Source organism: Oryza glaberrima, chromosome 9, assembly GCF_000147395.1.
Source record: "Oryza glaberrima chromosome 9, OglaRS2, whole genome shotgun sequence".
In the NCBI taxonomy this organism is placed as follows: domain Eukaryota; kingdom Viridiplantae; phylum Streptophyta; class Magnoliopsida; order Poales; family Poaceae; genus Oryza; species Oryza glaberrima.
In genome coordinates, this window is record NC_068334.1 from 16,027,318 (window position 1) to 16,040,502 (window position 13,185).

Here is a 13,185-nt window from a genome sequence, read left to right on the forward strand (position 1 = left end):
GATATCATCCTGACTACAACTAGACATGCTTGACCCAACATTTATTTTAACGTTACACTCACCTCGCAAAGACGGGTACCAAGAGTATACTCCAATAACATTTCACTTGGCCTAATTGGAATAACTCAAGGGTATTTCAGACCTTCACGCATCTCCTCACTCCTCACCATGCCAATATAATAAAATATTGGTAACGGTGTATAGTGGCAAAAAGGCTGCAATTTATAAGTGTATTTCTCCAAAGATCCAATTCTACAAAAATCTCTACAGCTAAAACCATGAAGCTAAAACGCAATACCCAAACAACAAATTTTGCTTAAATTTCACTTTGGAAAGGCTGGAATCAAAGCTCCTTTGTACTCACCTTTTTCTATTTCAAATTATCCAAAACAACAAAAACGTAGCTCGAAACATTTAAAAATCATGGTGACAATTATGCTACAAATCCTTAATATACCACCAGCAATACCTTTTCACAAGGAAAAATTATACTCTGATTACCATTATGAATGTCCTCAAAAAAAAAGATTACCATTATGAAAAAAAAACGAAGGTTTGGTCACGGATCCACATTGAAGACGTCAAAAGAGTATCTGGAGGACCATATTGATACTCATAACTAATATAAATTGAGATGCGTAGAAGTTCAATTTATCACAGATTAACTGAAGAATGAAAACCAGAAGACAAAAACGAAGCTCTAAGTTCCATCTGATGAAATCTCGCAGTAACTGAATTTCCAATACGCAGTGCTGTCACAACCTGCAGCAGATTTCCAACCTGTGCTTTGTTACAGCCTTCATATCAGCAGGGACATATGGTCATTCAAGTAGTGTCCAACTGTTCCATCCACTTCATGACGCTAAATTCACCTGACCCACAAGGTCATAGCTATCACTTGGGCAGTCATAAGATGCAGATTTTAAGAACAGAAGGATAAAACAATAGTGTGGTGCAAGCAGCCAGATAACTAGATAAGGTATATTTTGGTCCGCTTCTGTTATGGTGCAATTGCCTTAATGCTCCAAGCCAAGTGTGCAAGAGCTTTGTTCCCCCTAGCAACCAGTTATATCAAATCAGCTTTCATATATGACATAGCATAAGTAAATTTTGGTAGTACTATTAACTTGACATGGAAACGAGCATGAGCAGGTGAGGGCATGAGGCATCATCTAGCACATGAGATATTAAATATCAATTCCATGATTGAAAAACGAAGGTAAAAAAACATCAATTTCATTGTGTAGATAAGCAACTGAGAATTGAAAATGATCCAATGGTAGCAGCATAACAAAGATAAATTTTACCAACAAGGAATCATGGGCAGCACTTGGTAGCAGATACCATGCGTTGTGGACTTGTTGGACGTCAGAACTGCCCTCGTGATAGCAGATCAGATCATCAGACCATATTTTAGCCAGGCCGGCCTAAGATAGGCGGACCAAATTTACTTAAGAAAAGGGGTATTTACACATAAACAAGTTTCAGACTTCGACAAGAGGCTGTCGAAGTGAAAGGATGTTGCCATCGCAGCAACTTCCTAAAAGAAAAACAAGTTACAGAAGGTTGTTACTCTCCTAAAACATTGAAAACCCCAGCTTCTTTCCAGATTGCCGCTTCATCTTTAATTGCGCCAAACAGGAACCCCGCTGTTCGGCTCTGAGCGTTTCTTTCCTTCCAAATCATCCAACAGACCAGCAGCACTAAAGTGTCAAATGCGCTCCTCTGGCTGGTTTGAAAGACCTGCCACCACTCCAACCACCAATCTCCAAGGTCCAATCCGAGCTCCGCCGGCAGCTGGAACCCGGCACCGATCCAACCCTTGATCTTTCTCCAGACATTTGAAGTGTAAGGACAGGAGACAAAGAGGTGCTCGCAATCTTCGTCATTGCTCATGCAGAGGGGGCAGGATTGTTGGTGTGGCCATCCTCGCTTGGTGAGATTGTCGGCCGTGAGACACCTCCCTCTCGGCCAACCACATAAAAAATTTCACTTTGGAAGGTTCTCTAGTGTGCCAAATCAGACTGCCACATCTCGCTTCTGTATTTGCCATGAAGAACAGTTCGTAAGCCGAAGCAGGGGTGAACTTCCCATTTGCAGCCCTCTTCCAAACAGTCACATCCTCCTCTCCCCCTTGCACCTGCACCTCCTGGACTGCATCCCAAATCTGAAAATACTCCCCAATGGCTCGATTAGATGGCGCACCTTTGATGTCACACACCCACCTGTGGTTCCTCAACCCCTGAGCCACTGTCAAGCCGGTGCGTTCCACATGGCTGAAAATCAACGGGAACCTCGATTTTATGCTTCCCATTGGCAACCAGTCCGCAAGCCAAAACTTCGTGTTTTTTCCATCTACCTCTTGCCGTGATGCTGAGTAGTAGAGGTCTCTCAGATCTTTCGGCTCCACAGTCGCAACTGTTGTCCAAGGCCGGTCTTGCTGCTCACCCTTCTTAGCCAATCACTTGAGCCGAAGCGCTTTGCCAAAGAAGTCCAGGCTTTTTATACCCAACCCTCCCTTTTCAAACGGCATACAAACCGCTTTCCAAGCCACCAAACAGTGTCCGCCACTCACCTCCTCCTGCCCCTTCCACAGGAACCCCCGACACTTTCTATTAATCTCTTTGATCGAACACTGTGGCAGCTCAAGCACCGAGAGGTAGTGCACCGGCAAGGCAAACAGGACAGACTTGATCAGAGTCAGACGATCTCCAGTAGACAGGAATTTTGGCTTCCAAATCATCAGACCATATAACTGAGACTGATGAATTGTGAGCGTGCAACTATCTCATAAACTGTAGGGATATGCACATATGATTTTCCCCCAGGACATTCTGAGAAAAAAAAAGTACGAAATAGAAGTGTGGTACCTCAGATAATCTCCAATCAGTTGATTCCAGACTATTGCTGAAAAGAGAGGCCTGACATTGTAACATGTGCTCCCCATCTTTGGGCAATGAGTTTAAATTCAAAGAGATAAACAAGATGTTCATGTATCATGAATCATTTTAATTAGGAAAGCAGTCTCCAATGCTAATTCCTTGGTTTGCAAATACTTGCTCTCTTCTACAACATCTGTTGTCAGGTTGAGAATTACAGGCCGCTCTGGATCATAGCGAGTAACTTCTCGGACTTTTGCGACCCATTTAGCTGCTTCCCATACACCAAACCTACCATTTTCAACCACAAAACATATTCATTTCCAGGACAACAGAACTACAGAAGCAAACTTGCAATAGCCATTAGCCAGTTATCTTTTCTATTTATCTAGTCTAAGGTTATGTTGTAAATATTACAAGCTTCAATGCTACTCCCTCCGTTTCACAATGTAAGTCACTCTAACATTTCCCACATTCATATTGTTGTTAATGAATCTAGACATATATATCTATATAGATTCATTAGCATCAATATGAATATGAGAAATGCTAGAATGACTTACATTGTGAAACGGAGGAAGTAGAAGGTAGTAAGTCATACATAAAATAAAAAAATATCAAGTTGTTGAGCTATTGTGCATTATGCTGCAGAGGTTTCAGAAGGGGATGGGGGTAGTAAGTACCCACAAAGAAAAGTGTACCTTGTATTAAATGATGATGTCACAAACACTGCTGGGTAAGGAACATCCTTCTGGATGTTATCATAAGGAGAATACTTCCTGATTGAAAGGAACTCTTCATGGTCCACAGGAAATCCAAACTCTTCGTAATCAATAGCTGTAAGAGGTAGAATAGGGTGGAGAAGAGTATTGCAAACATCCAAGAAAGGGACCTGGGGGACAAAATGTAAGTCATGAATCATGATGGGCCATTGGTATAAATAACAAGATCAGTGGTAATAGTACAAACTGAAGATTACAGGGAAAGGATAACTAATACAGCAATCCCAAACTTGATGAAGAATTTGATAACACAAAGTTCCCTATGGATAATCTGTTACTTAAAATGCTTCATTAACTGATTTCATCTGTCACATCTTTTAATGACAAAGAAACAACATAAAAGAAGAGTTCGTGATGTGTGGACTATGTGAACTATTTGTGATGCCAATCTGCAGCAATTTAAACCAATTGTAATGTTCTAAAATTTAGAACAATTTTGATTTGGGGCAAACATATATAATGACAAAATGACTTGAAAATCCTTCCTAGTTCCCACGTGCATTGATGAATAACACCATAGACTAGAAAATAAGAAAGTAATCTTGAAAATCAGCTAATGATTTCTACACAAGCCAATCAGTTAATCATAAATACCTTCAAAACGACAGCACGAAACAAATCGGGCCGAGTATTAATTGCTGAAGCCACCAGAAGTCCTCCAGCACTATATCCCCATCCAGCAAGTTTATTTTCTTTTATGATACCCTTCTCAAGAAGAAACTCACCACAAGAGATAAAATCATATATAGAATTCATCTTTTTTGTACGTGCACCATCTTGGTGCCACTTCTTCCCATAACCTCCACCACCCCTGAAAAAAGATGTGCTGTTATGTTGACACAATTATTTGTGCGTCAAAATTCAGAAGACAAAAGTTGATACATTCCTTGATGCAACAAATGTTTAAACAATTTCTCGTACTTGTACAGCTTTGAGCTAGCATTTGTCAGTTATTTCAAGAGGTTGAGATGGTTATGTTCAATTTAACAAAATATAATAGGCATACCTGACATCAGCAAATGCAATCACCCAGCCACGATCAAGTAGGCTCTTTAACTCACTGCGCCAGCGCTTATCCAGAATCTCACCATAAGCACCATGTCCATGAAGTAACCCTGGATTTCCCTCTTGCTTGTGCTTTTGCGAATATACTAATGTAAGTGGAACCAAAACTCCATCCTTTGATGGAACATCATAGTACTCACAAGCATAGTATTCAGAGAGTTCATTCCAATCACAATCTCCAAAGTCCTCACTTGACAAATCACCTCCTTTTGAAGATGGCTTAACCATACTAGCAGCAAAAGCATTCCCATATAGTGCTTTCGTTCTTTCATGAAGCATGTTTTGCTGTTGCACTATTCGCCACTTACCATTCGGTAAGTTGTAGTCAACAACTGCATCAGGCATCTAAAATGACATGATCATAAAGTTGTCCAAAAAAGAATGCATCAACAAGCATGAATATAATCTAATTCATTAGAGTTCTCTAGAGCATGATAAGTAAAGGAGCCACCGACATTGTTGAGAAATTTTAGTGCTATGATGCCACAAGCAATGACATCATTGCAAGCACAACTAAATATCCTAATAATGCACATTGCAAGCAGATTGCTGTAACATCATGAGAAATACCAAACTGTTATCACTTAACAATCCTATAAAGGCATGGCACTAAATTCCAAATAAAAACACAATAATGCAGTTGAAAATGTAACATGATAAGGCTGACATAAAGAGGGAAGCACAAAAAACAGAGGGGATATTGAGAATGTTACAAGTGCGTAAGGAAAAAGCACTAGGCTGAACCAAACAATTTATGTTTCAAGGATAAATTTCCTCTGTCATAACATTATCCACATATAATGTTGCTTTATAACCAAAAAGAATCTTCAAGAACATATTCCAGAATAACCAGAGCTAATTCATATTACCATTCATGCAAATGATTGAGCAACATAGCAAAGAAAAAAAAATGTAATAAGCCATGGGAGTAGATAAGAAGTCATCTCAACAAAAAAGAAGGGATGCGCTTATAGATTGGAAAGTTGGAGAAGAAAGGATGTTATTCACACAAAAAGTGCAAGTAAAGCAACTCAGCATTTTCTAATCAACAGGACTTTTTATGGCTTTGTGCATAAAAGCCACAAAATGTGCATAAGTGAACTAGAGAGGATGAGATAAATAAATAACACAACATGTCCATACCACAGGTGATGATATTGTGAAACGCATTGTTGAGGAACGATAATCGTAATTTGGGCCGGGTAAAATCTGACACACATGATTTGGAAGAGACAAGTCAAATGGATGGAAATCTGACAGACGAGCAGGTACCTGATACATGGAAAACAAGTATCCAAAGATAAAAACAGTATCAAGCATCCAATAGGCAAAATAACTGTGGATTTCATTAATTAAATAAGCAAAAAAGATTTCCAATGTTATCATCGAACACCAGAGCAGCAGACTGTGAGGGTGTATAGAATTCCACCAAGAACTAAGGAGTAAATTTTCTCAGCTTGAATTGTATATAGATAAGGAACAACAATTGACTTACTCTGATGTGTTCAGGGAAAGGTAACTTTACTGAACAGAGCTTCAGCTTTCTGCCTTGTCTCAGAACAAGCACCATGTGAGTATCACAGAAGTCAACATCTTCAAGAATAACGCCTGGTTCTTCAAGAAAAACATCCTGATGCAAACATTAAAATGGTTCAAATAGATTAAACAAAGTCACTAATGCGAACTAATCCTGAGCTGATGTGTGCATTCAGAGTAGACTAATTTAATATGGCAAACTTCACACCTTCCAGCTCTTCGGCCCAGGAGATTCCACATCAGACAGCATTAGATAATGAGAATCAACAGGGGTGCCTTCTCTTGAAGCATCAGTAAATAAATATAGGCGTCCATGATGGTGTTCAACAATACAATGAACTTGGGATTCACCTTCCCAAACCAATCTCATTCTGGACAGGGGATCAGAAGCATTTATCAAATATACCTGGAAAAGGTTAATCGAGCATGAGAAAGTGAAGAGAAGAACAACTAACAATATTACAGGTATAGTGCACAAGAAAAAGTGCCTTTGAGTGAGTGTCTGAAAAAACATTTAACGTTATGAACCGAAAATCCTTGGTATGTCTGATATTTAAATAAATATTCTCATCAGGTTCTTCCAACATGAGAACATCATCCTTGCTGGATCCAATAATGCTGCAAAACAGCCTACACAGACAAAATTTAAAGATATAGTTGAGTGCAGCAAAGAGAAAAATGCATAGCAAAAAGAGAACAGATCCACCAACCGATATGGCCTCCTATCCTCATTTGTAACAATGTAAACCAGTGCTTTCCCATCCATAGCCCAGGATATGTTTGAGACCCGGTCAGCACGAGGTTTATCACAAAGAGTTCCTGTCACTAGGTCCCTGACCATTAAAGTGAAGGAATCCTTATCTTTATCATACATAGTGTATGCAATGAACCGGTGATCTGGGGACACTTCAGACAGTTCCTCGTATGAGTATCCTGCATATGAAGCATAGGATATAGCTTTTTAGAACTACATAACCAAGAAAAAATGATTAACTGACTCTGAGCACCCACTTTAGGACTAAAAAGATTGAACAATTGTCTACTTCCAAAACTGTAGTATTGCATATCTCCATTATGCAGTGATGTGTTCCAAAAGAGTATGTAAACCAAATTTTAAAACTTCCATACAGGTCTCCATCCATTTTGCAAAACATCCCATACAGGCAAATTGGAACATTGGAATGATGCTGATGCACCAAAATATGCTTACACGATCTCCCATAAAAGATTGTATATCCCAAAAAAAAATCTCAGCCTTCTTAATTTAACTTTCAATTGAAAAGCTGGGGAGCAACCTGTTTTTTAAAATATCCCAGCCTTCACTCGGTGCTTAATAACCGTAAATATTGGTACACTCGTAGGTCATAAGCTGGTACCAGAATAGTAGAGTAATATGACAACATAATAGCACTAGAAATTTCAAAGTCAGGACAAAATCAAGTATTGTGGTCATGGTTAGGAAACAACAATATGTGACACATCAACTAAAGAAGAATTATGCAATTATAATCTTCCAAAAATAGTTAATACTAAGCAGTAACAACTTTCAAACTTTACAAGGCCCTAAACTTTAAGTGCCTACATAGTCCGCAGGGTGAACTATCAAAGATGAGAAGGTAACAAGAATAGGCAGGTAAAGAATATCTAACAAGCATAGCATGTTATCGAAGCTTACAAATTACTAAAAAAAAAAACCTACTCTTTGAAGGTAAACTGAATAAATACTATAACTTCAATGAAAAATAGCAATGGAAAACCAATTAATTACTTCTCAGAATTAAATTGCAGTAGCAAAATATTGCGGAACACGCTGCTTAGGTATTGTCCATTGCAAGGTAAATAGCCAAGTAGAGGAATTACATATACTTATAAAAAAGGAGATTCACTGAAAAAAAAACTTAAATAAACAGCTGCTAACTTTAGAGCGCTAGTAATCAGATTATTATGTACGGGGTAAGACGAAATGGAATTATGTCAATCCCAATTTTATTTCGGTGGTTACCTCCGAACCGCTCGGCCTCCTTGTTGTAATCCACCAATTTCTGCTCGATGCGCTTCCCGGCGGTGAAGTCGAATCCGGCAGAGGGGTCGCTATACGAGATGAACTCGCTGTGTAGCGCCGCGGAGCGGCGGCAGAGCACAGGGTACTGCTTGCCCTCGTCCGCGCGGCGGTAGTACAGCCAGGGTCCCCAGCGGACGGGCGGCGTGCAGGCGTCGGAGGCGAGGCGGGAGGCCATCTCGAGCTGGAGCTTCCGCGCGAGGCGGTCGGCGCCCGCCGCAGCGAGGCAGGCCTCGGCGTACTTCTCCTCGGCCTCCATGTGCACGTCCATGTGGCGCATGGCGGCGGCGTCGGAGAGGGCGCCCATCCACGCGTAGCTGTCGTGCCACGTCTCCCCGTGGATGGAGACCGGCTCGGGCTTCTGCGGCGGCCGCGGCGGGGTCGGGGGCGGGGGCGGGGGTGGCGCGGTGGCCGGCTTGGAGCGGCGGTGTACGTGGCGCCGGAGGAGGAGGCGGGAGAGAAGGCCTACCTGGTGGCGCATGGTCGCGGTCGCCGGCGGCGCGGGGGTCGCCGGAGTCGCCGCCTGTTGGGAGAGCGGCTTGTGGTGGTGGAGGTTTAGGTGAGGGTTTTTGGTTAGGCGATTTGTTCTGGGCTTTCCGGCCCATGAAGAGAGCAAATTGATTGGGCCGGAAGTCGCTCCGGTCCACTAAAAAAACATGTCCAGGTTCAATGGCACGTGACAACACGCACGCCGATGCCACACACACACTTTGCAGTGCCATCTCCCCTCACTTCCAAAAAACCGGGCATATTCGAACGCACACTTTCCACGCGAAACCCCACCCTTTAACTCACAGACATGCGGGCTCGATGATTTCCATGGCCCACTCGTCACTGACTCTTGTACTAGTACCCACGCCACGCGTGCGGTCTCGCGTGTCTCGCCAAGTTCGCGACGCCTCCTCCGGCGCCCACCCGTGGCGGCGCGACTCGACCCGCTGCTGCTGCTGCTGCTGCTGCTCGGCCCTCCTCATGAATCTGGCCGGCTTTCTCGCCACGCCCGCGACCGCGACCGCGACGCGGCATGAGATGCCGTTAAATCCCTCCTCCTCCGCCTCCTTCCTCCTCTCCTCGCTCCGCCGCTCGCTCGTCGCGTCGCTCCGGAAGGCCTCGCCGGCGGCGGCCGCGGCGCTCTCCCCCATGGCCTCCGCGTCCACCGTCGCCGCCGAGAACGGCGCCGCCAAGGCGGCGGCGGAGAAGCAGCAGCAGCAGCCTGTGCAGGTGAATTCGCGATCCCCCCCCCCCCCCCCCACTGGTAGCTTGATTGCTATCTCTCTCTCTGTCTCCCTCTGTGGTTCTGAGATTTCTGTGGCTGAGATTTTACTGGGAGTGTCGTGTGTGGTTACGCTTGCGTACTCTCGGATGTGTAGCTTTGTGGCTGGCAGTGCTTCCTGGAAGTGTTGATCAGGATAACCTCGGTGTAGTTGAGATGATAGTTGAAGTTAGGTTCGGTGATTAACTGATTACTAATGCTATGCATTGCCTCGGGCGTATCCTGCAGATTTAGGACTTAGCATAACTATTGGGAGAAATTTATCACAGATTTTGTTGTTGCTAACGTAGTGAGCATAACTGCTTAAGGGTAGTCATTGCTCATTAATATGTGTTGTAGTATTACATTTGTATGTGTTGATAATACTACATTTAGTGTTGTATTCTCATCAGAGCACCCTGGGCCCTGGGGTTACAGTAAGAGTTCCCTGGGGAAACGTACACTAACACTCTGTTGTAGATTTGTAGTCACACTCCGTGAGGTCGTAATTTATCCGCAGCCTCCATGATTCCAGGAGTGTGAATGAACATGGGTCTAGCCATCGACCTTGTGATCTCAAAAAAATATGTTGCAGAAATCTAGAAAGAAAACAATGTACTCCTACATTTGTTGGGGAAAGAAAATGCAGAAACCTACAACATCAAGAACACCTTGGTGATTATGGTTGAGTGTAGTTTCTCTCTCATTCATTAGTCAAAAGAATGTGTTAAACTAAATTTACATAGTTTAATGTTCCAATTATTTGTATATTCCTGTGGAAAAAATTGCAGCTGATTAGCACCATCCCTATATTTCTATTTTTTGAAAGAGGTCATGAATCATGATTTGGATTATTTTTGCAGAATTTAACATAAGAAAGGGATACGGTTTAGGCATAATAGTGTAATACACTTTTTTAAGTTTTGATTTAGCTGGTTGTGACTGAATGGTTTTATTGGGGTGGCATGTTCCCTTCAAGATATCAAATTCTTGATGGTTGCACCCATATTACATGCCATTGCTACAGTATTCCTCATTTCTTCTGTCCAAATATGCTTGTATGATCTACTTCTGCTGTATACTGAGGTCCCATGTTAGTCCTCACAATCCATTCACATTGTTCAATAACCTGGCTATTCTTGTGCTACCTTTTACTCATCTGAATATCTGACTAAATCAGCTCATTGATTTCCCTATACATGCCATATTCTATTATTCCAGTGAGAACTATGTATGTTTCTCTTAAAATCCACTTCGAAGTTAGAGCTATCGTTGTAACTTTTTGTCAGCCTGTTGTTTTTTCCTTTTTGGAAGGTAGGGTGAAAACTCCTGTGAGATTCTACCAAAGGCATGTGGCACACTAGCACTACAGTATGATGCCTTATCAGGGGCAGTCCTATGTTCAGCTACCCTGGTGCACCGGACACCGGGTAGCTTGGCCATTTCTAACTGTGTTACGCTACCTTAATCACAATATTACTCAATAATTAGCTTATTAGTATGTATTGGACACCTGATTTTTTTTTTGTTCTGGGTTCGCAGCCTTAGGAAACCCGCCTTGAGAACAACATTTGAACCATATTTCCATGCCATGTTTGTGAACGTGTTTGATTCACCACCTCAAAAGAGATTACAAAAGCAGGTGCACTGAGATAAGAATCAAGCAGTGCTATGACATGGGACAGCTGAAGAGAAGGAGATTCAATCTGAAACCAATCCTTTATCCCAAACCTCTGAGTAAGGGTTTTGAGCTAAAGCTGCCAGACAGTGGTCCTAGGTATACTCACCAACTTATACACAAAAGAGTAGTTAGACCAGTGACTCAAATCCTGAGGTTGGATAATATGTTTTTGTTAATCTAAGATAAAGATTCCATGTTGGCTTGGTGATTTCTATGGTCAACCAATATCCACTGTATAACACACTATATCAATTTCATGTCCAGTGCCCAATACATTGAAACCTGCCTGACAAGAATCGAATATTTTTCTTTTAGAAATTCAGTCTTAATATACCAAACAAATAGGGAATTGTCTGTACGTATTGTTGTATGGTTTTGAGTAACACAGAATTTATTATATGCATTGTTTAATCAGTATAATTATAGTCAAAGAATACATACCCTTGAGGTTTATGTTGATTCCTCTCTATTGCAGGTTGCAAAGCGGTTGGAAAAGTTTAAGACGACCATTTTCACACAGATGAGTATGCTTGCCATCAAGCATGGAGCAATAAACCTTGGCCAGGGTTTTCCGAATTTCGATGGCCCTGACTTTGTGAAAGAGGCTGCTATTCAAGCTATCAATGCTGGGAAGAATCAGTACGCAAGAGGATATGGTGTGCCTGAACTGAACTCAGCTATTGCTGAAAGATTCCTGAAGGACAGCGGACTGCAAGTCGATCCGGAGAAGGAAGTTACTGTCACATCTGGATGCACAGAAGCTATAGCTGCAACAATTTTAGGTCTAATTAATCCAGGCGATGAAGTGATATTGTTTGCTCCATTCTATGATTCATATGAGGCTACCCTGTCAATGGCTGGTGCCAACGTAAAAGCCATTACTCTCCGTCCTCCAGATTTTTCAGTCCCTCTTGAAGAGCTAAAGGCTGCAGTCTCGAAGAACACCAGAGCTATTATGATAAACACCCCGCACAATCCTACTGGGAAAATGTTTACAAGGGAAGAACTTGAGTTTATTGCCACTCTCTGCAAGGAAAATGATGTGCTGCTTTTTGCTGATGAGGTCTACGACAAGTTAGCTTTTGAGGCAGATCATATATCAATGGCTTCTATTCCTGGCATGTATGAGAGGACCGTGACCATGAACTCTCTTGGGAAGACATTCTCTCTTACAGGATGGAAGATCGGTTGGGCAATCGCACCGCCACACCTGACATGGGGTGTAAGGCAGGCACACTCATTCCTCACGTTTGCGACCTGCACACCAATGCAAGCAGCTGCAGCTGCAGCTCTGAGAGCACCAGATAGCTACTATGAGGAACTGAGGAGGGATTATGGAGCTAAGAAGTCATTGCTAGTCAACGGACTCAAGGATGCAGGTTTCATTGTCTATCCTTCAAGTGGAACATACTTCGTCATGGTCGACCACACCCCATTTGGTTTCGACAATGATATTGAGTTCTGCGAGTATTTGATTCGCGAAGTCGGTGTTGTCGCCATACCACCTAGTGTATTTTATCTCAACCCTGAGGATGGGAAGAACTTGGTGAGGTTCACCTTTTGCAAGGATGATGAGACGCTGAGAGCCGCGGTTGAGAGGATGAAGACAAAGCTCAGGAAAAAATGATGCCAGCAATCACATGTGGCTATTGAATTTTGAATAATTTGCCTGATCAGAATTGCATTCAAAATGCATGTACTGTTCTAGCGATAGTGTTATCCTGTCAGTGACTTCATCTCTATTGTCGTTTGTATTTGGCTGTGCAAGCGAATATGATGGTTCAGGATTTGCTGCCATTACACTTTTGTAGCCTAAGTAGCAATCTGCGGCCCCTATTTGCTCAAGTTGTTTTCTATACCTACCATTTCACTAATCCACCAAAACTGTAGTGATTAAAGCAAAGCATTTATAACAGCAGAAAATTCATGCC

The 13,185-nt window shown here is 42.3% G+C and overlaps 2 protein-coding genes across 4 annotated transcripts; one reads left to right on the top strand and one right to left on the bottom strand.

Annotated features, from left to right (window-relative positions):
- Nucleotides 1-1,662: 1,662 nt before the first annotated feature.
- On the bottom strand, nt 1,663-9,007 carry LOC127784179 (uncharacterized). 3 transcript variants are annotated; one of them, XR_008019459.1, is made up of 11 exons: nt 8,265-9,007; nt 6,973-7,195; nt 6,751-6,892; nt 6,471-6,668; nt 6,222-6,356; nt 5,870-5,998; nt 4,668-5,071; nt 4,256-4,472; nt 3,581-3,771; nt 2,871-3,170; nt 1,663-2,635 (listed from the first exon to the last, which is right to left on the bottom strand). XR_008019459.1 is itself a non-coding variant. In XM_052311373.1 (10 exons), exons 1-10 carry the CDS (start codon nt 8,800-8,802, stop codon nt 2,990-2,992), a joined length of 2,358 nt encoding a protein of 785 aa, XP_052167333.1. In that variant the 5' UTR covers nt 8,803-9,007; the 3' UTR covers nt 1,663-2,989. The 3 variants fall into 3 exon arrangements, 1 of the variants encoding a protein (XP_052167333.1); XR_008019458.1 differs by having other exon boundaries at nt 1,663-2,795; XM_052311373.1 differs by having other exon boundaries at nt 1,663-3,170.
- A 124-nt stretch (nt 9,008-9,131) lies between these two features.
- On the top strand, nt 9,132-13,185 carry LOC127784180 (uncharacterized). Its single transcript, XM_052311374.1, has 2 exons — nt 9,132-9,542; nt 11,730-13,185. Exons 1-2 carry the CDS (start codon nt 9,132-9,134, stop codon nt 12,879-12,881), a joined length of 1,563 nt encoding a protein of 520 aa, XP_052167334.1. The 3' UTR covers nt 12,882-13,185.

What these genes read in the sequence shown, in the direction of transcription:
- LOC127784180 (XM_052311374.1), top strand. Translation starts at nt 9,132, where the DNA reads ATGATTTCCATGGCCCACTCGTCACTGACTCTTGTACTAGTACCCACG. An exon ending in AGCAGCAGCAGCCTGTGCAG is followed by an intron (nt 9,543 to 11,729) that starts GTGAATTCGCGA and finishes TCTCTATTGCAG; the next exon opens with GTTGCAAAGCGGTTGGAAAA.
- LOC127784179 (XM_052311373.1), bottom strand. Translation starts at nt 8,802, where the DNA reads ATGCGCCACCAGGTAGGCCTTCTCTCCCGCCTCCTCCTCCGGCGCCAC. An exon ending in GGAGGCCGAGCGGTTCGGAG is followed by an intron (nt 7,196 to 8,264) that starts GTAACCACCGAA and finishes CTTCATATGCAG; the next exon opens with GATACTCATACGAGGAACTG. An exon ending in TTTCAGACACTCACTCAAAG is followed by an intron (nt 6,669 to 6,750) that starts GCACTTTTTCTT and finishes AACCTTTTCCAG; the next exon opens with GTATATTTGATAAATGCTTC.